Raw genomic sequence first — 27,039 nt, 5'->3', positions numbered from 1 at the left:
GTCTGGCACATAGTTAGCAACGTGAAAAATGTCTGGCAATAAAAAAAGTATGTCAGGTAGACGTATTTAAAAACGAAAAATTAAAAATTACGCTTCTTAAAATGCTTTTAAAATCCAGGATTTTTACCTGGACAGATAGGATGCGCACTAATGAACGCAACCACTACCGCCAGCCAGATTGCCCAGACTCTAACCGGAAGTGCAAGAAGGAAGACATATCACAAAATCAGCTGACCTAAAATTCTTTTTTTTCAAACGTTGCTACCTCCCGTACTACTACAGATGTTCTCTAACACATAAATAACTCTAACTATCTTTATTCATATAGTTAAACAAGTACACTTATGAACGTCAAAAAAGAAGTTAAATTAATTGTAAATTTACATTTACTACCAGTTCGCAAGTCAAGGGCGTAGAGCGTAAGAAGAACTGGCAAGAAACTTTCCGCCACTCTTTTTAATCGCTAAGTTTTGAGTCATACAAATTGTTTGAACTGGAGCAAATCAATCCCAAGGATGAGGATCATTTAAATATTCGAATTATGAAAAGCTTTATTGATTAATTTACTTTTAACGAGGGTTTTGAATTTAATAATAATTCTTTAATTTCGATTGGGAGTTTGTTGTTAAAACGAATACAATTTCCATATAAGGAGTGGTTTATCTTCTGGAGGCTGGTTGGTCGTACGCTGAAATTAGTTCTGTTTCTAGTATTTTACAGCTGAAAATCATTATATCAATAACACATTATCTATATATATATAAAAATGAAACCCGTTTTCCGTTGTCACGACATAACATGAAAACGGCTTGACCGATTTGTCTGATTTTTTTTAAATAATATACCTTGAAGTACGAGGATGGTTCTTACGGAGAAAAATTAAAAAAAAATTGAGTGAAAAAGTCTAAAAACAACACTTTTCTATATTCCCATACAAAATATTCGTAATAATACTTAAAAGTCAATTTGAACTTTAATACCTAGCATAAAGTTCAAGTGTTAGTGAAGGGGTTCCGGGAAGGTAAATTTTTATTTTTTGACATAATGTATTTTTTGTCTTATCAATTTTCTTTTTTTTTATCTTACTAGCTAGACCGGTGTCCCGAATAGCAGAATAAGTATTTAAAAAAAATAAAGAATCGACTGTTAGGCGGTACGATGTTCGCCAGGCCAGCAAGATAAAAAATGATTAAAATAAAAGAATCTCCAATTCTCTCTCTGAGTATTTAAAAAAAAGACTTTTCTTGATGGCGGGAAAATAAGATAACCAAATTTACATCCGACGAGATCAGAAATAAGTGGATAAATAGAATGAAAACTGATTTCCCCAATAAACAGTTTTGGATCGCGCTCACTCAAAGTGGTTTTTGATGAGTTCTTAAACAAAATAAATCTTTATGGGCTTTAGATATTGTAAAATTGTTTGGAATTCTTTAGGCTTCTTAAATAACCATTAGCAAAAGTTATGTTTCTATGTATTGCCTTGTTTTTTAATAGAACAGGGGGCAAACGGGCAGGAAGGTCACCTAATGTTAAGTGATACAGCCGCCCATAGACACTGGAGAGGGCTCGCGAGTGCGGTGCCGGCCTTTGGTGACGTGACAAAGACGGAGTTGATGAAGCATTGATTATGGAAGGGCAGGAGGCTCAATTGATGTTGATGTTGACGTTGACTCACGATACAAGCAAGTCCGTTGCCGGCCTTTTAAGAATTGGCACGATTCGGTGGCTGCTTTTTTTTTATAGAACGGGGGGCAAACGGGCAGGAGGCTCACCTGATGTTAAGTGATACCGCCGCCCATGGACACTCTCAATGCCAGAGGGCTCGCGAGTGCGTTGCCGGCCTTTTAAGAATTGGTACGCTCGTTTCTTGAAGGACCCTAAGTCGAATTGGTTCGGAAATACTTCAGTGGGCAGCTGGTTCCACAAAGTGGTGGTGCGCGGCAAAAACTGCCTTGAAAAACGCTCAGTTTTGAAAACTACCTAGTGAAATGTACTATATTTTCAAGCAAATCTAGACATAGTTGTTTAGTATTATTATAATAAAAATAAACAAGCACTTCTTCACAATTCCCTTTTCCACTGTTTTCTTTAATTAGGGTTGCCTGAAATAGATCGCTTAAGGATAAATGCTCCCCGATGTTTTTTAATTTTTTGTTTTCATTATTTACCATTTAAATTATAATAAAAATGACACAAAACTCTTTCTTACAAATCCTCACTGTGTTGTCAGAACTATCACACATGAGTGATGACGTATTCGCAAAAGGAAAACTGGTCGAATAAATTCCAGCTGCGTATAAAAGCAATCTGTTTCCGGCCGGAACTTGAGAAATCCCAAAGTTTCATATTACAAGATACTGTATTACACATAAAGAGCCCGAAAGTGTTACAATCATTTGAAAAGTTAAAAAATATTACGTACGGTTCTTAGGTCATCGGTATGCTTTAAATAATAGAGGATTGTTTTTTACTCTATATGAACCACCTACGTACAATAATAAAACATAAACGAAATCTTAATTGCTATGTAAAGAATGAATGCAATGTAACAGTTGAAGAGAGTGCCTGCGTCTAGCTATACTCTCGGGGCATAACTCCCATGATTTTGTTAATTGTTATGAAACGAATGAATACAATGTAACAGTTGAAGAGAGTGTCTGCGTCTAGCTATACTCTCGGGGCATAACTCCCATGATTTAGTTAATTGCTATGAAATGAATGAATGCAATGTAACAGTTGAAGAGAGTGCCTGCGTCTAGCTATACTCTCGGGGCGTAACTCAGACGATTTAAGTATCGCCACGCTCGTAAAAACTAGCAGGAGACGCCCTTGCTAGTCGTGAGAAAAGCTCAAAATGCTCGCCAAAATAGCCCGAGCTAAGCAGTAAGCTGTCAAGACTATTCAGGCCAATCAAATTTGCCTTCGGGCCATTCAGTGCTTAGAAATTAGAATGGTTGAAGAAGCGTTTAGGTTGGTCCGCGACACTTGTTGTGATTTTTAAATTCAGAACTTTACACTTGCTAAACATTCATAGTAGCCTAGTGAAGTAGCATTATCTCCAAAACAAATTTCTTTTATTACTTAAAAGAAAATCAAAGAAAACACGTGTCCTCAATAAAAGCAAAGGACGAATATATCAAAGGGATTTGAATTCGAAATCTTCGACGGGACCGTACGGCCCTTTTCGTTTATCGATTGGGACGTTTTGGACAGACGGTCAACGCCGTGATTTATCAGACTAAGGGTCTGTTTCACAATGTACGGATAAGTTCTACATAAGTTCCAAATTAGCTATTTATTACTTACTAGCTGGCCTGGCTAACTTCGTTCCGCCCTACAAACTTATAATATCGTTGTTACTTTAATTTAACTTATTTTAGGATTTCATTAATGTTAAGTATTATATTAATAGGTACAACTTTTTTGCAAATACAGAAATGTTTTATTGCTTGCCATTGCGAAAGAAGAATGGCAGTTTTACACATTAGGCATCTTCTCTCTAGCGTCAATATGGCGATACTGCATGCTAAGCACTTTCTGATATCCAACATCTTTTGATCAGGATCAAAGCATGGTTATGCATCTCCTGATTCACCTCAAGATCGGAATTTCTTGAACTGACACGAATTCGACGTAACATGATGCGTAGTTTTGTCAACAGATGGCACCATATGGTTTTTGCATTCGTAAAATTAATTAATTTATTTATTGTTATTCGATAACTTATCCGATATTTTATTGCTTATTCTGCTATTCGGGACGGAAACAAATCCAATAAATCAAAAACCATGGCAATCGGTCCAGCCGTTCTCGAGTTATAAGTGTTGTAACAAACACGACTTTCTTTTATATATATAGATTAGTAGGATAAACACTATTGTTGTGTTTCACGACTGTCAGATAGCGGTATTCGTAACATAAAGTCCATCATAAGTTATGAGTCCGATGAATGTCAAATAGCACAATTTATCTTCCAAATAATTCATGTGTTGCATAGCTAATTGGTACTTTATCCATACATTGTGAAACAGACCCTAAGAATAAATCTTGCTGACGCAAAATTATTATAATAAGCTCTGTACATTATAAAGCAGATAAAAAGGCCGTTCTTTCTGATCGGCTAGATCCAGACTACCTTTGCGTTTTATAATTAATAAAACTAACTAATAACTTTGATTACTATTAAAAAAAAGTGCGTGCGTACAAAGTACACATGTCAGAAGTGAAACTTCTTTGGCAAACTAATTTTTAACTCTTGTTTATATTTATACAAATCTAAAACTTAAGATTTCCGAGACTTAGAGGGAGAGAAAAAGTATGATATGTTAGGAATTTAATTGTCATTCAAATATTAAAAGTGTCGAAAATCAATACAAATTATAAATTTAATTTTTTAAATTTATTTCTTCGATAATAAAAACACGTGGCATTTTAATTTACAATTCGTCATTTGAAGTTTAAACAAATTATTTTGCATAAAGTATAATTTTGTAAACAAAAGAAGGGATTTCTTAAAAAGTTCAGGACGTATTATGCCGAGAGTCCAACTTAATTATTAGTGGCTAGGACAATAAACCGACAAAAGAACGTACACAGTACCGCATTTTTAACAAATTTCGGCAACTTAAAAAATACTTGTTATTATTTACACTTAATGTAAGAAAATAATGATAAATATTTATTTAATTTTTCAAATGTAAACTGAACTTTATTGGCTATAATGAATCTTTTTCCAGTCTTTGATTATTTAATTGTAATTAATTATTTGCATGCAAACAAAAACTATTTTTAATAATGCCAAAGAAGTATAACTTCTTACGCGCGTACATACACGCACCCTTTTTATGTAAGATTATTTTTCCGACCCAAATATCGGCCAATAGAATTGCACCATTCGACGTCACGTGGTACAACCTACATGGTATTATACTGATAATTTTTTGTGAAAATTTTCTCTGGTCGTTGCTTCAAGAAAAGTATATTAGTATTATAAGTGAGTATTTATGGCCAGACTAGTTAGACCCGTTAACCAAAGACAATATGGATGTAAACGTTTATAAACCTTTAATGTAAAATGCAGATCCCTTGCCACTTGAGGTTAGACCCCAAGGCTCTAGAATCCATTATCGGAATGCCTTAATTAGTACCATTTAGGGGAACCTCCCGGGAGCGATAAATTACCCTTTATATTCGACTTTTAATTACTTCACGCCTCGGGATTAGGGAAAAATCTCGGAAAATTATTTTACTAAACGCTTCGGAATTAATCAAATCGCGATATTAATAAAGATTACGTCTTGAATAAACTTATATACAGTTTTATTCTATAAATCAATGGCGCTACAACCTTTTTAGGTCTCAGCCTCATATTTATGTATCTGTTTAATGATCATTTGGTAATCTAATAGGCAAGTAGATGATCATCTGTGCCTGACGCACGCCGTTGAATTTTTTGTCAACGGCAAGCCGGTTTCCTCACGATGTTTTCTTTCACCGTTCGAGCAAATGTTAAATGCGCACATAGAAAGAAAGTCCATTGGTGCACAGCTGGGGATCGAACCTACGACCTCAGGGATGAGAGTCGCACGCTGAAGCTACTAGGCCAACACTGCTTCAGAGCAGTTTTAGATATATTTTGAATATTACATTTATATAGGTAATGTAAATTAGTCAGATTAGGGTACAAAACTGCCTTCACCGGGGAAGGGCAGCAGAATGGCACCCTGCCACTGTGAGGTCCAAAAGCACCTGAGTTGAGCTTTCAAGGCTCTTCAGGCCAGACTCCATTACCAACAAAAAAAAATATTCCCGCAATTTTTTACAAGGAAAACATCGTGAGGAAACCGGCTTGCTTTAGCCCCAAAAAGTCGAGGGCGTGCGTCAGTCACAAGAAGCTGATCACCTACTTGCCTATTAGATTAACAAATGATCATGATAATATATCCTTAGATTTCTGCCATGCGATTCTTTAACTCACTTTTCGAACACACAGCGGTTTCCGCATCGGCGATCGCTCTCAAATCAGTCGTGAAGCAGTCATTTTATGATTTGGCATTCTGATGAACAATAAACTACAAGCTCCCACCTTTTCAGAGTTCGAAAAGTGAGTTACAGAATCGCAGGGCTGCTAAGGACCTAAAAAGGTTGTAGCACCACAATTTTTTTGTTATAAAGTGAAGAAAAAAACGTACTTTTCCCGTCGATATTTCGACTGCAAAATACTGTCTTAGCACGGTCATGATACGTGAAGTTATAACCACTACGTGCTTATAAATGTGAATTCAGCAAATACGTTAAAAGCACGTACCAAAAATTGCACACATTCCTCCAAAATAGCGTTTATCACCATAATTCATGTCACGAATACGAAGATGGCAACATTTATATGGAGTCCGATTAACTTAAATATTCTGTTACACATTTTTATGCCTTTTTTCAAATTCTCACAGCGGATTCCGCTCTCAAATCACTCGTGACGGTGTCATATTACAATTCAAATTCAAATTCAAATTCAAAAATCATTTATTCACGTAGGTAACACAATGTACACTTGTGAATGAATTACTTTCGGTTTGTGATAAAGTCACATATACTGTAGTGAAAGGCGTGGCGTTTCAAACCTTGTATGTATGTTTCGAGGTTAAAAAATTGTTATTGTATTTACTTTTGAATGTTATATGAAACAGGGGGCGTAGCTCAGATGGTAGAGCGCTCGCTTAGCATGCGAGAGGTACCGGGATCGATACCCGGCGCCTCCAAATTTTTTTTTACAAATATATTTTTATTTTTTCCAATTAGAGTGGTAATAAAAAGCACTAAAAGAAGACGATTTACTTTGTCCATAAAATTGCCTTATAGAAAGAAACTCCATGACTTGCCAAGGGCACATGAAAAGGTCAGAGGCTATTTTTTTTTTAAAAACCAATATAATTCCATTTTATTTTAGGTTTTAAAATATATTCTGCAAAATACTCTATATAATGATTCGTATACAATTGCAGGGTAAAATATTTTCATACTCGAAGTCTGCCAATTAAAACCTAAACCGGGCAACGACTATTGCTATGCACGCGTTTTCTATTGAAAGAGTTCCAATAAGAGTCTATACAACCACTTTGGTTTTATGATCCTCTGGTATCCATTCGATTTAACATTGTAACATGATATACCTATTATATAATATATATAACAAAGATTAAATTCTATACATTATACATTGAAATAAATAACTAACCTTAACATAAACTAAAATATATTATGAAAAGGAGTCCCTTTAGGCAAGGTTCCGAAGATACTGGCAGCGTTCCCCCTTTGAATCGCTAGACTAATTCTTTGTCCAAGGTAGCTGCTATTATTATTATTATTATTTACTGTCTTTTATTGACATAACTTTCACACATTTGATAATAAAACAATTTACCGGATTTAAGTTATGTATTTTTATAATTATTTTTCATGCACACTTCTTTAATACTTATCTTTAATATTATTATTATTATTTTTCTACTTGGTATTATAATTATTTATTTTATTTTATTAGAGGCGCAAACTAGCTGCTGTGGTCTCTGGCAGAATGACCAGCGCTGTGGAACTTCTTGCTCCTCAGCATAATGCTGAGCCAGGGTCAATTACAACCACAGTACACACACATTGCACACTAGAAGCGAACCGAATGGCAAAAGAAAATTTCTTAATTTTAATTTCTAATTTTTATTGTTTGTGATGTCTTATTTTATTTTACGTTTTCTCTAAGTATTGTTATTTTGTGTGTTTATGTGTGTGTGTTTTTGTTTGTAATAAATGTTATGTCTATGTCTATGTCTATGTCATAATTTTAAATTTAACCGACGCCAATCTACAGTAAGGGAGCGTTCAAGTTTTACGTCACGAATTTTGTCCTTTTGTAAAACGTTACGATGCAGGGCGGGGATTGAATTGCGTGAATTGCGTTATTGTTTATATTATTTTCGACTTTCCAGTACTTTACACCACATAATGGTAACTTTTAGGTATAAAGAGTCACTTGGGTGGTCACGAAACGTTTTACTATTGGGTACAGAAAAACGTTACGGTGCACTACATGGGGGGGGGGTCAATAATCTCCAAAACTTGCGTGACGTATTAATTGAACGAGGCGCTCGGGGGAAACACTTTAATTTTAATTTCATACTTGATTTTTGCTTACAAATAACTTATACCCCGGTACAAGTACCTAAATAATAAATAACACTTACCGATCCCTTCCTACCAGGAAAGCTGAAGAACACGTCGGGTCCATTTCTATGTGGCATCTGACGAAGGACGTTGAGGAGTTTCGCAGAGTGTCTTGGCTGAAACATATGTGTCGTTTTAATACTTTTTAGGAGGAAAGAATAGACAGAATAAAGAATACAGCTTAAAGAAAAACAAACAACTTAGGCAACAGATGTTATAATCAAAATAATATGTAATAATATATAATAACTAGCTGACCCGGCAAACATTTGTTTTGCCGTGTATATTATTTCTAGAAAACAATTTTTTAGTTCAATAAAAATAACTATCTACAATAATGAAAAATAGGGGTTCATCATAAAACAAAAAAATTGTCTAAAAAAAAATTTGGGGTGGACAACCCTTATCACTTAGGGGTTTGAAAGACAGTAGACAATTCTCATACTTACTGAATATGAATAAAAAATCATAAAAATCGGTCAAGCCATTTCGGAAGAGTATGGGAAAGAACATTGTGCCACGAGAATTTTACATATTAGATACCTATGTAATATCAGATGTGACAATAACTAAACTAAAGTGAAAATGGGCGGGGCACATGGCAAGGGGGACAGAAAAGTGGAGCAAAAATTACTAAACTGGTGCCTCATAGCCTATTCTTAGGTCTTATTAAGTGGCAGCTAGTTGAGGGGTACCGGGTTCGATTCCCGGTTCGAGGGCAAGTTTTAATTTAATTTAAATTTGTTCTCGGCCTTTGGGAGGGTTGTGCGGTACCGGGCGAGTGCTTAAACCTTACATGGAGGACACGGTCGAATTTCTAAAAACAAGCACGAATTATAAAAAAAAACCTATACTTGACGCTGGCTAATGCACAAATCGTGCCAGAGCCATTAAAAAAGAATATGGTACAAGAATGTGTAATAAGGTGGTACAATCGTAAGTTCCCATATTCTGCCACGGGCAAGGGCGCGCAAATTTGTCTTTTCTCATTATTTATATCGTACATATCAAATCATACGTTATATTATATCAACTACAGTGAACAATTGTATAATATGTTATTAGAAAAGTTTTGATCAACATATTACAGGCTGAATATTTCACGACCGTGTTTAGTAACTCGATATTTCTATTGTCAAACTTTGTACGAGCGACGAAACGATTTTATAATGACGTGGTTATAACGTATCATTTCTAAGCAAGTTTAGCTGGGTCCACATTTGTAGCATCTTGACGTATCACGATCAGTCGTATCGTATCTAGTATTTGTATCATAAATATGGACGGTCATTTTGTCCATGTCGTATTTTTAAGGCGTATCTTGTAAAAAAACGCGTCCATACTTATCAAATGCTGTATCATGTCAGTGTATCGGCTTTAACTTTACAAATATAGATGCTTTACTTTTCTTTCGATGTATCTTTTCCTGATGCGCGTGTCTTTCAGTACACCTTTACTTACTACACTTACATTTAGCTCAACAATGTTTATTTCACTGCATTCACATCCAAACTTGTTCGATACGACATGTATCCTCTTTGATGATCGCGAAAAAACGGATACAGGATGGTTCGCGATGTATCATGTATCATATCGCGATACAGTATCGTGATACAGTATCAAAATACGTCCATACCACCGATCGTGATACGCGTATCGGATACGAGATGTATCAAGATACGCGCTTAGTGCGGTTCGGGCCGTATCCGATACGGCATGTATCATAAACGGGTATCATTTTGCGTCCAAACTAACGATCATGATACGCGCCGAAGCCACGCAACGGAGATACGCACCGAAATGCTACAAATGTGGACCCGGCTTTAAATGTGGACCCAGCTTTTGTCGCTGTCATACTGTTGCAAACGGCTTTAATATCTATTTCATAGAATATGCATTTACCGATAATAATGCATCCAGTAAATGTAAATTTACGAGTTAAGTTTTATTTATTGACGGACGGGGCACATGGCAAGAGGAACAGAAAAGTGAAGCAAGAAAAAATAAACTGGTGTTCAAGGTACAATAAATAAAGGCAACTTAGAAGGTAGATAGGACCAAATAAAGGCAACTTAGAAGGTAGTTAGGACCAAATAAAGGCAGCTTAGAAGGTAGATAGGACCAAATAAAGGCAACTTAGAAGGTGGATAGGACCAAATTAAGGAAACAGCACATGGTACATGGCAGAGAGTGGCACAGTGCAGACAGAATTGGTGGGATTTGGAGTAGTCCTTCGCCAAAAAGGACACACAGATACATAAAAGGAGATAGAAATATTATTGGAGTTTACTCCTTAAGAAACGATTTGAGTTATAAGGCCCGGTACGGAAATTTTATGAGGAGTAAAATCAAGTGTAACTCGAAAAGTTGAGGCGTTATGTAGAAAGAGACAAACATATATATCTGTAGGATTGAACGTGTAAAAGAATGAGATGGAATACATTACACAGAATTTTCTATTTTGTATTCACGTTTTGACAGCCACGTTACAACATTGTCAGTGTTGACAGGTGTAAAAAATAAAAGTAGATTGTCTAGCGTACCATAGAGTTTTGTCAATAGTAATGGTCAGTGAAATTAAAACTAAAAAGATTGTTCATTCTTATTCTTCTCTTACTATAAAGGTAACTTTGGTCACAGAAAGAAAATCCTATTTGGGCATAGATGATGTAGGTATGTTTTATTACTACTACAAACATTTATATTATAAAAACATATATTCTTACCACCTTTAGTATGAAAATATGGTCGACAGCCACAGAACATTATCGCCATTTTATCGTTCGTAAGGAGTATATTTAAGTATTATTATTATTAAGGAAGCTAATATTTAATTTAGAATCTGATTGATTTTGATATCATTGAATTTTATAATCTAAGTTCTCAAAATAACTTCACAACAAGATAATGCACGCGTGCATCCAGAAACAACAGGGAACTTAGTTAAAGCATTTGTTATTGTTCAACAGTGCAGCTTTTACTAATAATTCTCTGCAACATTTGTAATCCCATCTATAAACAAGATAAGACCTAGCGCGAGCCAAGAGATAAATTCCGCAGCCTCCCCCGCATTGGCGACTTCAATGTACCAGGGCGACATGATACTAAGATAGTGCAACAAGGCCAATTGCAATACTGGTTAACTTGCGTCACGAGTGCTGTTTAAATTTGCATCTTAAACGTTTATGCTTCTCTGGTATTTGTGGTTTCTACTTGCGTATAGAAACCACCGTTTTCCGGTTTCAATTATGCCGGACGTCCGTCCCATATAATTAAATTGACTCTTGCAGGATCGTGGATGTAATTTTATTTTTTTTTCTTCTTAATTTTTACGGTGCGCGTGCACACCGTCACAAAAAACCGATACCCTGATGTTAGCTTATAGTCAACATTTTATTTTATTTTGGCGCGTTAGGGAAGAATGATGAGATAAATTTGTTCCATTGTTAGTGTCGTTTTTTCTAGAAACGTAGAATAAGGCGAAAGATAAAAAAATTGAAAATATTTTTTTCTTGTTACGCCAAAGAAGTATAACTTCTAGCGCGTGTACGACACACGTTTTTTTTTACATACACAACTCAAAATACACTTCAAACTTTCTGTTATAAAGGTTTCAATAAAATAAACTCACCCATTTTCCATTAACAGCTTTCATAGCATTGAAAAGCTGTTTAAGCTCCTTCACTGTGACACTATAGCTGGCCAGGACACCCAGCATTTCTATTAGTAAATCTGAAACAAATTAGATTTTTATCAAAAACTCGCTGACTAAGATTGCTTAAAACTACTCGAAATATCGAGTTTCCCGGTTTATATGGGAAGTTTTAAATTTAAAACTTACTCTCGTAAAAGTAAATTTTGACAAGATACAGAAACAATAATTATCCTAATTTAAGAAACGGTTTTTTTTATATAATCGAGTTTAAAAAAAAAACTAAGCGAACCCATACATCGTTCAAATAGTGTGTGAATGAATGAATACAAATTCAAAATCAATTAATGTCAAATAAATTAAAACTGAAATTATTTATTTATTTATTAACACTTCGTATATACAATAGACACTTAATTAAATGAAATGGAGGGCAACTGGCGGCCTTATCGCTTTCGAGCGATCACTTCCAGACAACCACTGGTTGAATGGTTTTTTCAAAAAAAATATATTAGATAAGGTAAACAAGACCTGCAAAAATACATGAGACATTTTTTAGACTAAAAAAGTGCTCATGAATCACGATAATTTTAGATCACTTTCACATCAGTCAGTACGAAAGTTAGTTAGTTAGTGGTGTTTGTACAGTAGATATTTAAAGGAAAGCTAAGCGAATAGACACGGGAAGTAAATTCCACAACCTCACTGCAGATACCTTCAAGGATTCGCCAAAAATGAAAGTTATGAGATGAGATTTCTAGGATATACTTTTCAAAAATTAAAAAAACATTTTTTGAGATAGAATAATAGATGGAGAACGCTGAGATTATATCTCTGTTCCATAAGCGTGGTCGTACTTTCTTAGACCGAATATAAAAAGGGTACAGAAATTTTGGAGACGATCCAAAACAAATCGTAATCGACCCTAGCACGATCATTTATAAATCATTCAAATTCAAACGCTCACAAAGTCAAAAGCCATTAGAGTATAAAATATTTATCGAACCCTTCAATTTACATAATGAAAACGTGTAGTTGTCGTATCGCGTTATTGTTAGGAGCCCAACATTAGCAATTCCAATTGAATTAATAATCCAACAATCTCCCGTTTCAATGGCGCCTCATTGCCGAATCACCAAATTTCGTTTACACTAAGTTCTTCGGGTTCAGTCATGGAAACAAGTTAGAGGTAAGGAGGGACCTTACTATCACATTATATTTTTGAAGAACGTCAAAAGCGCATTTTTTTTTACTTCAGACGCCCTTTCATCTCCACTCTAAGCAACATCTCAATCTGTCCGTAGTTTAAGTATAAAAAAACGTGTGGCACTCGGGGACCGACTTAACTCGTGCAATTATAATTATTTATTTATGCAGTATTTTTTTTTCTTTGATAAATTAATTCAATCTACCAGACTCAGACTATATAGTCGTCTGTCTCACTCTAACGCGCACCGGCTACACCGTTCTGGTCAGAGTAATGTGAGTACGTAGTATGCATTCTGTCCCGCTCTAACGCGTATTGGCCGCACCTATATTACGTCATCGTGTTAGGTTTTGTCGTTACGGAATTTCTTGGTTCGGTCGCAAGCCCGCGATAAAATCTATGCAATAGCTTAACAATTTTTATATAGATATTGATGAGACTTTCTGTGAACAACATACTTACTTACATATATATACTTACGTATACAAAATACTTACAAAAACTTAGCGAAACTACTTGATCTCTTTCTTATGAATGGGTAAAAATCTTTACATTATACCTTATTAAACTCACAAAGGAAGGTAATAAAAGAGCCTATATAGCAATAGATTTCGGTTCCGGCCTAGACTTGATCAATGAGAGCACGTCCAGCCAATAAAGGCCTATTCATAAATGTTAAGAATGGGCTATTATTACCCACCTTGCGAGAAACTAGAGATTTATATCATCCAACATTATTGCGCTTTTGTCCGGTCAATATGGATTTACGTTGCTTGAAGCGCTTTTATGAGAATTTGAATTACTAGAACACACTGACAAAATTGTTTTTACTGAAGTAAAACAGGTGATCGGCGTCACCCGGAGTTTGAATCCGTCCTTTTGATCTGCTGTTGATAAGGCAGTTGAGCGCTCCAGTTATATTGTACAAAACACGATAAAACAAATTGAGTGATTGAGAAATGAGGAAAAATACTGTTTATTCTGTGAAAGCGATTCGTAATTAGCAAAACCATTTATTAAAAGGCTAACAACTTGTTTATTTTATTTATTAAATAACGCTTAGTTGCATTATAAAAATTTAACATAATTAAATGTAAAGGAGGTCAACTGGCGGCCTTATCGCTTTCGAGCGATCTCTTACAGGCAACCACTGTGAGATTTTTTTTATTTAATTAGATAAGATAGGCAAGAAGTGCAAAACTACATATATAGTTATCAAGAAAAATACTAAACAGGAACAAAAACAAACTAAACTACAGGATACATGAAAAGTAAAAAGTGCACATGAATTATAATAATTTAAGATCAGTCTCACGTCAGTTAGTAGTTAATACGATGTGGACAGGTAATGTTTGTACATTTTCTTGTTAAAACGTTAATCTAAATAATTTTACTAATGCGATATATTTATATTATCGTCAGAAGAATTGTGTAATTTTATAATGTAACAACCTATTTTTGTGGCACAATATATGTACCCGGATTAACCCTGATATCCGAGTAGACACGTAGCCACATCTGGATATACCGAAAGCTCGATGTCGACTTCAAAAACACGTCATCATTCTAATCATTCGTCCGCTAAGAAATGTTTATTTTAAAAACTACTCGACAGAGTTTGATGCAACTTGGAACATAAACACTGATTTTAGTGTGAAACGATTTTATTTAAATAATTAATAATAATGATTATGGAGTCACTATTATTTTGTTGTGCTGTGTTGGCTGTGTTGGCTTAAGCGTGCGACTCTCATACCAGAGGTCGTAGGTTCGATCCCCGGCTGTGCACCACTGGACTTTCTATGTGCGCATTTAACATTCGCTCGAACGGTGAAGGAAAACATCGCGAGGATGCCATGTCTTAGATCCAAAAAGTCGACGGCATGTGTCAGGCATTGGAGGCTGATCACCTACTTGCCGCGCTCAAAGCCCGCGATAAAATCTATGCAATAGCTTAAAATCTACGATGATTTTGGTTGGTGCCCACTCTTAACGAAGTACCAAAGTCACATGCAAAACAAACCATTATCCTTATCTCGCGTTGTAACATCCTTAATCCAAGGATATCCGAAAGCTTGTGGCTTTCACAAAATTCCCATTTCGTTTAAACTCGACGATAAAGAGATTTATGTTGAGAATGAAATTCAAAGCTTGCCTTTAAGATAACAACTCGTAAGAATTTGTCGAGGTCAATACAGGGTTGGCATATTTAACTACAGTTAAATTTAACTGTTTAATAAAGTCTTGATATTTTTATTACAAATTATTCAAACACAAGTTATTTAAAAGTTGATAACGCAACCGCGCTGTACAGAAAATGTGTGTTTAACCTTGAATTAACGCTACGTATATTTTAATTACAAATTATTCAACCAAAAGTGATTTGAAAGCCGATAACACATCCGCGATGCACAGAAAATGTGTGTTTAATATTAAATAAACGCTACGTATATTTTTATTACAAACTATTCAAACAAAAGTAATTTAAAAGCCGATAACGCAACCGCGCTGTACAGAACATGTGTGTTTAACCTTGAATAAACGGTACGTATATTTTTATTACAAATTATGCAAACAAAAGCTATTTAAAAGCCGGTAACGCAACCGCGATTCACTTTTAGAAAATTTCTTAAGTCTGCATAGAAAGAAGCCCAGCAACGCATCGGCGCTATTTCGCAAGTGCCCATGGACGGTTAAGCCAAGTAAAAAAAAAAGTATTTTCGTATAAACAAAGTACCAAGACCTAATAAATTAAAAGAAGTACTCCTATGCCGCTTCGAATAGGGAAAAAGTCTCGCTTAATGGCGGCCGTATTGTTCCAAACGTAATCCCAGAGTCGCTGAGGTGACTAATCCCGGTTTAATCCCGGAACAGTCCGGGATTGGATCCCGGCGAGTTAACCGCGGGAATTACTGGACTCGAACGCTTTATTGTATTTCTGTATTAAATTAAGTTTCCGCAACAATTGCTCGCTGTAAGCCTCCGCTTTGTTTCTTGTTTCTATTCGCGAGAATTGTTTAATACTCGCGCCCCTGAAGTTCATAATTTCGAAATTGGTGGCAAAATTAATTTTAAATTCCATTCAAATTACGCGTTGCCCCCAGCGTGGTTCATTTCGCTTGTTACAGTCGGAATTTATTTTATTGTTTTGCGGGAATGCAAATATTTTAACCCATTTTATCAAATAACACCCACATTAAACCACAGAAATTATATACCTACAACTTCCTCATGAATTCAATTGGTGAAAACCGTCAAATATTTCGTGCAGTAGTTTTTGAGTTCGACGTGTTTTTACACGCTTTATATTAGCTTCAACTGTATGTATGTAACCGACTCCTTCGGACTCGATTTTGACCCACTTTAAACGGACAGATTTAATTCAAATTTTGCGCACCTGTCAAAGATCGATGACAATGCAATAATCCGAAAAAAAAAATTAACTAAAAAATGTTGCTCTATAGACGAAAAATATGGCACAGAGCGCCCCACGCTTTTTCACAATAATACCAGTATTTTTTGTTCATTACCATTTTCAGCCTAAATTAGGAATTATTTTTCACTTTTTAGTTTGATGTGCTTTAAAAGCGTGTTTTTTAGTTTTTTTAACTATTATTTTTATATACAGTAAATTACAATTGTTATTAAAATTATGATCTAAATACTCCACGCTATTGAATCACCATTGAAAGCATTACACGGCAGTGATCTATAACTTCTAGGAAGGTGTTTAAATAGTTTGATAGCCATGGCGTAACACTCTTTCAATACACCATTGCCTGGTGCAAACAGGCAATCGTAAGAAACGTTTTCGTTCGGTTAACACGAAAATCTCTTTTTATTTTTTGTATTAATATAGCGTATACACTCACAAATAACGCCGGTTTCTATTGGTAGAAGAATTTTCAAAATCGTTTCAGTATTTACCTCCCAAAACCCCACAAACTTTAGCTATTTATAACCAGCGGACCCGACAGACGTTGTCCTGTCTTAACTATGAAATTTGTATAATTAATTTCAAATTGGTATAATTAATTAAAAAATATTTCAGAAACAGAGTGTTAATTATTCTAATGCTTTATGTTATACAACATTCTTTGTTTGTTTTTATATTATCAATATAATAACTCCGATCGAAGCATTAATTTTAAACGATATTAATTTTTCTTACATCCTCTTTGACTGTATTTGCAGCACGCATTCTGTAAATTTTATGTCAAACGCCATAAGGTTACATCAAAAAGTTCGAATTGTATGGTGGTTAAGTATTCTTCAATTTTCTAATTTTCCGCGCATTTTTTATCTTTTTTTCTTTTATAAGAACCTTCTCCTGACAATTACAAACACAACAAAAAAAAATCAGACAAATCGGTCAAGCCGTTTTCATGTTATGTCGTGACAACGGAAAACGGGTTTCATTTTTATATACATAGATATTAAGTAAGTAATCACTTATAGGCAGATTTAGGTAAATATCAAAACGAATTCCGTAATCTGTACGTTATTTATTAATAATTGTTTAGTCAAGCCACATTTCATATATCTAATTGAAATATGGGATGCAAAAACAAAAATTTCTAACATACAAAATAAATTAATAAAATCACTATTTATACACATACTAATAAAATCTACCAAGACAAAACTATGACGATTAAACATCTGTATGTTTATAACACCTGTATCTTATTTTTAAAAAATTAAATAACTCGCTCCATAGTAGCTTATCATTTAAAAAAATCAAACACTACTACACGCAATACTCGTCGAGCAAGTTTGCTTATCTTGCCGAAGCCGCGTTATTTGAAGAAGTCTATTAAGTATGAGGGTGTGCAATTATTTAATCAATTACCGTCTAAAATTCGTAATATTAGCGCGTTTCACCAATTAAAAAGGGCATTAATCATAACAGAATGAGCCTATTAGACTATAATTAGGACGGCTGATGGCGACGTGTATCTCTTTCGTATATATTAAGTTTCTCATGTTAAAAACAAAATTTTGTAATGAAAAATAAAGTTCTTTAAACATTACATTTTATTATTTACACGTAAACACGGTAGATATTCATAATTCGTTCCAAAAATGTTATGAATTTAGTATTTATGAAACACCCATTTGAAAAGCCTTATCGTTTTCATTATCTTTCAAAGAGATGGCTATTAAATGATAATGCTGCATTCATTAAATATTCTTTAGATCCACAAATGTGTAAAATGAAAATGAATATTCAAGACAAAAAAATGTGTGCGTGTACTACACGTAAGAAGTGAAACTTCTTTATGACCTTATTTTTCGAAAAATTATCTGCAACTTGCAACTTTACAGAAATTGGTTAAATAAAGTTAAATTAGATAAAGTTTAACAAAAGGCTTTTATTATCATAGACATGAATACAAATATGTACAATTATTTCATTTTAACTTATTACTGTACTACTATGTAAAGGGTTTTTCAACAAGAACTTTGTTTTCTAAAACAAAATAAAACAAATAATTTAGAGGAAAATGAATAAAATTTTTATTGTATTACAAAGAGAAAAGTTTGGCAATTATGAATGAAAAATGATATCTGGCAAATGTCCACCACGACCACGCTGACAGATGTTGATTCTTTCATCAAAATTTTTAATCACTTTTTGGCAAAATGGAGGGTCTATTTCGTTAATGACATCACGGATTTTGAGTTTTAAGGCTGCAATCGATTCGATTGGCTCCGTATAGACTCTGTCTTTAACATAGCCCCACAAAAAATAATCCAGTGGTGTTAAATCACACGATCTGGCTGGCCACTTAACAGCTGAATTTCGCGAAATTATGCGCTCGGGAAATTTGGTTTGCAATAAATTGATCGTTTCATTGGCTGTGTGACATGTGGCACCGTCCTGTTGAAACCACATTTCAGTGATATCCATGTCATCAATAATAGGCCAAAATTTAGTGGTTAACATCTCGCGATACCGTGATCCATTGACTGTTACCGCATTTCCAGCCTCATCTTCGAAAAAAAAACGGCCCAATCACGCCTCCAGACCACATAGTGCACCACACAGTAACACGTTGAGTATGCAAAGCCTTCTCAATAATTGCTTTAGGATTTTCAGAAGCCCAAATGCGACAATTTTGCTTGTTGACGTACCCTGACAAATGAAAATGGGCTTCGTCTGAAAAAATGATTTTTTCAGAAAAAACAGCAGGTTGTTCCTGAATGAACTGAGCGAATCTGCGGCGATTTGAATGGTCGATCAGCTTTAATTCCTGCACCAGTTGAATCTTGTAAGGCTTCAAAGCCAAATCCTTTCGCAAAATTCGCCATGTTGTGCTTTTGGATAACCCCAATTGTTGAGAACGTCGTGAAATTGACAAATTTTGATCTTCTTCAACACTGTGGCTCACGGCGGCGATGTTTTCTGTTGAACGACCCGGTCGAACACGTGTAGGCAAATTTTGTACCGAGCCTGTCGACTCAAATTTCGCGACCAAATTCTTAACAGCGGTCTCAGAAGGACGATTATGCTGGCCGAAAATATCACGAATTTTACGAAATGTAACTTTAACAGAACCACCATTTTTATAGTGGATTTAAATTATTTTAATGCGATTTTCGAGCGAAATTGAATTCATTGTAATAATTGCCAAAGCACCTGCTACGAATACCGCCAAAAACTAAATGTCAAAACTATCACGTTCTCGGTGTTGCCACAATTGAAAAACAAACTTCTTGTTGAAATACCCTTTAGTACTAAGATTATCACAGAATTTCAATAATTGTAATAGAATTATTAGTATTACTATCATTGTTATCGTTATTATATATTTTTGTTACTAATCGCTTCGAATCTCTTCGGATCAACCGTGGTAGGGAAAAGAAAAAGATGGCGCGTAACCGAAAAATGTGACAAATGTGTGTAAATTTTTTTCCAACGCCGATAAAGAAGTTTGACTTCAAAAAGCAACATGGCGCGTAACCTGCTACAAAATTTCTCCCATACGTTGATAAAGAAGGTTTACTTCAAAAGATGGCGTGTAACGGAAAAATGTGACGCGTAACGAAAAAATGTTACACTAAATTTGTTTTCCAACCCCGATAAAGAAGTTTCACTTCAAAAATTTCGTTTTAATTCGTTTTTTTTATACTGAATAGAGAATTATATACACCAGTCTATCAAATTACAGCTAGCAAAATTAGACACAGTGGATAGATCAAAACTTGTTAATGTTGGGGGAGGCTTTAGTTTTTGAAGTTATACTTCTTTTGGCGCGATGGAGAAAAATTATGAGAGTGCATTTTTACGATGCGCGCACACCGACACCTAAATTCTACATCGTTAAGCTAGTTCTAGGTGGCATGAAAATCGATAATAACTATGTTCAAGTTGTATATTCTAGTATTTTTATATTTGGAACACGTTTCGTAACAGTACTATTAAACAGTGTAAATAAATACATATTTTGGTGTTTTTATTAAATCAATTTCATATACAACGGTGATAGTATTTACTAATAATAATTTATTATTTATTAGTATATCTATATATATTGAATATTAGTGATAAAACTGATTTGAATAAACTGTTTTGAGTGCATTTATAGATTTGAGGTTTATTTATTTTTATTTATTTGCTTAATGGTATTCCTACAGCTACTTACAAGTACTATACAATATTCAAAAAATTACACTATACACAAGAGCCAAAAATGGAATACACATTTAAACATACACAAAACACAGTTACACCTATACAAATACAAAAAATACAAAAAATATACAAAGAATATATGTATGTATGTATGTAAATTCTAAATTCTAAGATTCATAGTTCATTACAACATATTTATTATAAAGGAGGAATAACAAAGCCATTCTATCTAATAAAGGATACTAGAGTTTTCATATAATTTCTTAAGAATTTTTTAGATACATTAAATATATCTATTTGCTGGTAAATTGTCGATATGTATAATTTTTAATTATTGCTTCTGTTGATTCCAACTATGTTGTTCCAAAGAAGTATAACTTCTAACGCGTGTACATAAGTAACATTACACACACTCTTTTTTTTCTATGACAGGGCAAACGGACTGGAAGCTCACGCAGTGGCAGATTTACCAGCAGTCTGAGTAGGCCTAGCGCGGCATATTTCTGGGGCGGTATTTGGGGACAATTTTCCAATTATTCCCCGCTCTCTTCTATTACTTTTTTCGCCGTCGGCATGTGACGACCCCATCGCCAACTGGTGAAATAACCTGTAACAGGGGTTATTTCACCAGTGCAATCAGTCCACCCCACTCCTAGTGGGAGTGCCATGCTGTTGCTTTCGGGCTTCAGCCAAATGGGCAGGCACGATCGGGGCAGTACCACTGTCTCACAGAAACCACGGCGTGAAGTGATACAATAGGTTTATCTTGTACTCGCGTTTCGTGCGGTGTGTGAGACTCCCGGAGAACTGGACTGGACGGGACACTTGAATTAACCTATCTAACCCCTGGCTGCGCGTAGACTGCGAAGACCATCAGCGATTCTATGCGTGCCTGTATCGGTCCCATAGCGGAAATGACGCAACTAACCGACTCATCGGTCATCAAACGGCTACAGATTCCCTGCTCGAAAGGGTTCCTTTTCAGGTTTCTGGTGGGCGTAAACTCCTTCTATCCACTGGGCTAGAGACCTTGACCCATTTGTCATCACAAACGCGGGCAGAAACAGTACCCTAATATACCTGAATAAACAGTATTTCTGTTGATTATGGAACAATTACGAATGATTGCCGCCAACAATTTAACAATAGGTGCAAATGAACTCATAATATGCTATTGTTTCCACTTTAATTATTCAGGTGCAACGCGTAAACTAATCAGAAATTCTAATAAAATATGTTTCTCTGATCAACCATAGACCTAATCGTGAGGACATAGGGTCAACTATGGACCTCTTTGAAGAGCTGTGTTGGTTTAATTTTAACATTTAGTGACGACTCATTGGTCTAGTGGTTAGTAGCCCTGACTGCGAATCCATGGGTTCGATCCCCGGCTGAGACGAACATCGATGTGTTGCATTTGGTGTTGAGCTTAGGTCTTGGGTGTTAAAATATGTATTTATATGTCTATCTATCTATAATATGTATGTATATCCGTTGCCTAGTACCCATAACACAAGCTTCACCAGCTTAGCATGGGACTAGGTCAATTGGTGTGAATTGTCTTTAAAAAAAATAAAATAAAATAAAACAATTTAACATATAATCGGTTCGTTTGTCAAACGTTTTAACTGATTCTTCATTTATTATTTTCCAGGTAGCTTTTACTTTATCCATGCTATTTTTACTTTTGAATTTAAATATAACTTTGCAATATTGTTACTTTTTTGAAATCATGTGAATACAACCTAACATATTCCCTAAATTCCACACTAGTGTTATATCGCTTTTCATCATACATTTAATATAATCATAACCTTTTTCTGTGTAACTCCTAATTTGCCCAGTCACAGAAACTTGTTCTCTCAGAGACCAATAAAGTCTTTTGAGTAACTACTTTCTTGAATTCATCAAGTGGCTATTGCTCACACAGTCTCTGGATAGCAGGGATTCTGGTGCGGTTCGAATCTCACATAACCCTGCAACTTTTGGGGGCAGGGGCGCAAATGCTTTTCCGTCTAGGATATAAAAACGCTAACATGGCTGGAAGTAAGTGGACGCTGAAAAACGATTAAACAGACACATTCTATAGGTGGAATAAATAGATAGGCCAATCAAAAATGAAATTCTTATAAGAAGAAAAAAATCCAACTGGATGCGCAAACAAAAGAGTCTGGAGGCGCCGGGTATCGATCCCGGTACCTCTCACATGCTAAGCGAGCGCTCTACCATCTGAGCTACGCCCCCTGATACGCTTTACATTTAAAAGTGAATACAGAAGCAATTTATTAACCTCGAAACTTGCGTAAGACGGAACTCCAACTCGACGTGATTTTAAAATAATCAATTATTAAGTCCAAAAACTATTTTTTTATAAAAACGTCAAAAATATGATTAACTAAGAATTTTTATGTGCGTCTATCTGGGTTACTAGAGGAACAATTATTTTACCAATAGTTCATTTATTTAGGTACGCTATTTGATACTTCCAATAGGAGAGCAAGAATGAATGGATGGTATCTTATAAGAAAAAAATTGGAGGCGCCGGGTATCGATCCCGGTACCTCTCACATGCTAAGCGAGCGCTCTACCATCTGAGCTACGCCCCCTGATACACATACAATACAAAAGTTAATACAGACGCAATTTCTTAACCTCGAAACTTGCGTAAGACGGAACGCCATTACGTGGATTTAAAATAATCCGTTATTAAGTCAATTAATTATTATTTTTTCAATAGTTTATTTATTTAGGTACTTGATATCGTCGCTGTAGAATGATAACCTCGTATGTCCAGAGAACCAAACTTTACAGGAAACAAAAAAAAAAATCATTTCGCCAATGTTTCATTAAAATATAATTATGTGCTTTGGTCCTTACTTTGGATGGTAAAAAGGACTAATTTATGTTATCAACCAATCCCTTACTTATTAGATTATATATAGATAGATTATATTAATTGGAGAGGAAGAATAAATGGATAGTATTTTATAAGACAAAAAATAATTGGAGGCGCCGGGTATCGATCCCGGTACCTCTCACATGCTAAGCGAGCGCTCTACCATCTGAGCTACGCCCCCTGTTACATATAATATTAAAAAAATAATACACAATTATATTTTCAACCTCGAAGTTATTGCGTAAAACTGTACGTGATACTTACCTTTCACTTGCGCACGTATTAACAATTATTTCATTTGTATAAGATATAGTAGAAGTATAAGCAGTGTTGGCCTAGTGGTTTCAGCGTGCGACTCTCATCCCTGAGGTCGTAGGTTCGATCCTAGGCTGTGCACCAATGGACTTTCTTTCTATGTGCGCATTTAACTCGCTTGTACGGTGAAGGAAAACATCGTGAAATATCGAATTGTATAAAAAAACAGTGGCGCTATAACCATTTTAGGTCTGGGCCTCAGATTTCTGAATCTATTTCATGTTCATTTGTTAAACTAATTGGCAAATAGGTGATCAGCCTCCTGTGCCTCCTAATTGTAAATAATCGGAACTATTTTCGAATCCACTTAAACTTATCAAAATCGGTCCACCGATTTAGTGCAGTGTCGTCGTCGATCGTCTTGGTAATGTCGTCATCTGCACGATAAGTTCATCAACCGATCAACTTTAAAACTTCTAATTGTCAAATTTTCAATCATTCTTAACCATACATTAAGTTTAGCTGTCAGTTGCGTGTTGTTTTACCATTTTTGACAAATGAACGGCTAGACTGATTGTTTTGACAGAAATTTTTACTTTTTCTGTTTGTTTTTGAAGTTATACTTCTTTAGGCGCGTTATGAAAAATTGATGAGAGTGAAATTTTACGATGCGCGCGCACCGTGACACAAAATTAACAGAATGAAGTTGCCCACGGAAGATGCTACGGCATTGGACATACTTTAAAAACAACATTCGAATAATAATAGAATTTATATTACACTTAATGTAAGAAAATAATAATAAATATTGATTTATTTAATTTTTCAAATGTAAACTGAACTTTATTGACTAAATGACTCCTTTTCCAGTCTTTGATTATTTAATTGTAATTAATTATTTGCATGCAATCAAAAACAATTTTTAATAATGCCAAAGAAGTAGAACTTCTTACGCGTACATATGTACACGCACCCTTGTTTTTTTTTATTATGTCACGAACCCGGATCCCACGGACTACCTCCTCACCAATTTTCAGCCAAATCGGTTGAGCCGTTCTTGAGTTATAAATAGTGTAACTAAAAAGACTTTCTTTAATTGTTACCTCGAGTTCTTTTGAATTCAACCAACTTATGAAAGGTTTTGTATTAAATCAATGTCGCAAATCGCCCCAAGCGGTTCTGCAAGCAATAAAAGACCTCGCTTCAGGCAGCTTTGTTTAAAAGTGAATTACATTTTCAAATAAACCTTCAACGGGGGCGTAGCTCAGATGGTAGAGCGCTCGCTTAGCATGCGAGAGGTACCGGGATCGATACCCGGCGCCTCCATTGAAAATGTATTTTAAGGATTTGTCTTTGATGTTATTTATTTATTAGTAAACTTACAGATAACAACTAATTATCGTATTTTTCATGTATCCTTTATTAGTTTAGTTTGTTTTAAGATTTTTTTTTGCTTAGTTACTATATGTAATAGATATTTTTGTACTTCTAGCCTACCTTATCTAAGTTAATACATTTTTTCTTTTCTCACAGTGGTTGTCTGGAAGAGATTGCTCGAAAGCGATAAGGCCGCCAGTTGCCCTCCTTGTCATTTAATTATGTTCAATTTTTATATTGTAATGCAACAAAGTGTTATTAATAAATTATATAACATACATACATACTATAAAACTAAACACTAAGACAATAAAAGCCAAAACATAAGTATAGAAAACTGAAATTTAACGTTAAACCCACGACAATAAATACTTAATATTTGAAAGAAAAACTAAATTGTTCAAACAAACTATAATAAAATATCAACATCCTCATAATTAGTGTCTTAGATAAAACCCGAAACATTGGCATATTCAGATAATTCTTGTTCGTATTCTTAGAGAAATTAACGACAGCAAATAGGGGCTATCTATCCCATTAAGAATATCGTGCAAAAATAATAAATATACTCTTTGTTGTTTAAGGTTTGCTGACAAATATTTAAGAGGTTAGAACGGCAAGGTAGTAGTAGTTAGGTAGTAGACTCGGCCAAGCGTTGCTGTGGCTAAGATTTTTGTTATATTACATAGTAGTAAACTATTCAAGAGAAAAGGCAGGAGAACACCAATCCACCATGCTTTTTTGGTGGTTATGCCATTAAATTGTAGCTTATGTGAAACGTTGGTAATTATTTTGATAAGAATCAATACCTAGGTACGAATAAAGAGCCTTTTCTAGCGGTGGTATTTTAATAAAAAAAAATTATAAAAGGACGCTTATTGTGACGTAACTATAAAAGATAGAGACAGGCTGTCGCGACATTTTTTATAGATGTGTGATGTGTGTCCTGAAAAATTGTAATACATAATTTTGTTCTATCATTAATAGTTTTCGCAGACCACACGATTGAAGGAAGTTCTTTGTTTATTTTTTTACACCTTGGGTTAGATTATTCAAGTTATAGTAAGCATCCCTAATTTTGTTGAAAATGAAACATAGCCTATGTCACTCGGAAATAGTATAGCTTAGCAACGGTGAAAGAATTTTTGAAATCGGTCCAGTAGTTTCGGAGCCTATTCATTTCAAACAAACAAAAAATCAAACCTTTATAATATTAGTATAGACCATACAGGCACCTTACACTTGCAAATAAACTTCATTTCATATTTTCAGTTGGCTTTCACTAGTTACATTTCATTCTAGCCTAACAAAGAACCAATTGCAGCGCCAAATTTGTAAGACCTAGCGCATAATATATGCTTAAAGCCCTCATAACAATGGGAACAAGTCGAGAGTCGACTAATTAAAACTCCAGGGATAATGGCGGTACAAATTATTAACTAAAGTGTATACCGGCGCCACAAGGCACTAACGCCTGACCTGCCCCTGTTTATGATGCCTTAGTATTCATGAGAAACTCTCAACCCTTTGAAACCACGTCAAATGCATTCCTTATTTTTTCAGCATCCTTTTACATCCCTTGAAATTATTTATTGTCAAGGCGCTTCGCAGGTAAGATTTTTTTATTTATGTTTAAATGACATCCTTTGAAATATGCTACCTTGGTAGTTGTGGGAAACTGAGCTGCAGAAATTGAGGTATTCTTTCTGGATCTAGGATTTTATATGATCCTGGTTACCGTGGGAGAAGTGACACTCTTTACGAGAAGATAATGAAACAAAGGATTCATATTCTCT

The 27,039-nt window shown here is 34.9% G+C and overlaps 1 protein-coding gene and 5 non-coding genes across 10 annotated transcripts in view; 2 read left to right on the top strand and 4 right to left on the bottom strand.

The window, feature by feature from the left end:
• The window catches only part of LOC125061672 (neurobeachin), a 538,892-nt gene that overhangs the window by 270,967 nt on the left and 240,886 nt on the right, over positions 1-27,039 (bottom strand). For all 5 annotated transcript variants that reach the window (XM_047667198.1, XM_047667201.1, XM_047667202.1 and 2 more), the window contains exons 4-5: positions 11,849-11,949; positions 8,238-8,333 (exon numbers count right to left, since the gene is read on the bottom strand). In XM_047667198.1, the coding sequence (XP_047523154.1) occupies positions 8,238-8,333; positions 11,849-11,949 (197 nt within the window). The remainder of the gene's footprint in view (positions 1-8,237; positions 8,334-11,848; positions 11,950-27,039) is intronic.
• Trnaa-agc lies at positions 6,689-6,761 on the top strand. Its single transcript has one exon. It is a non-coding gene; the product is annotated as a tRNA-Ala (tRNA).
• On the bottom strand, positions 22,887-22,959 carry Trnaa-agc. The gene has a single exon. It is a non-coding gene; the product is annotated as a tRNA-Ala (tRNA).
• Trnaa-agc lies at positions 23,249-23,321 on the bottom strand. Its single transcript has one exon. It is a non-coding gene; the product is annotated as a tRNA-Ala (tRNA).
• Positions 23,720-23,792, bottom strand: Trnaa-agc. The gene has a single exon. It is a non-coding gene; the product is annotated as a tRNA-Ala (tRNA).
• On the top strand, positions 25,120-25,192 carry Trnaa-agc. The gene has a single exon. It is a non-coding gene; the product is annotated as a tRNA-Ala (tRNA).

The sequence above is a fragment of the Pieris napi genome, chromosome 24, assembly GCF_905475465.1.
Source record: "Pieris napi chromosome 24, ilPieNapi1.2, whole genome shotgun sequence".
In the NCBI taxonomy this organism is placed as follows: domain Eukaryota; kingdom Metazoa; phylum Arthropoda; class Insecta; order Lepidoptera; family Pieridae; genus Pieris; species Pieris napi.
Note: the sequence above shows the minus strand (reverse complement) of the source record. Positions and strands in the feature narration are given on the sequence as shown.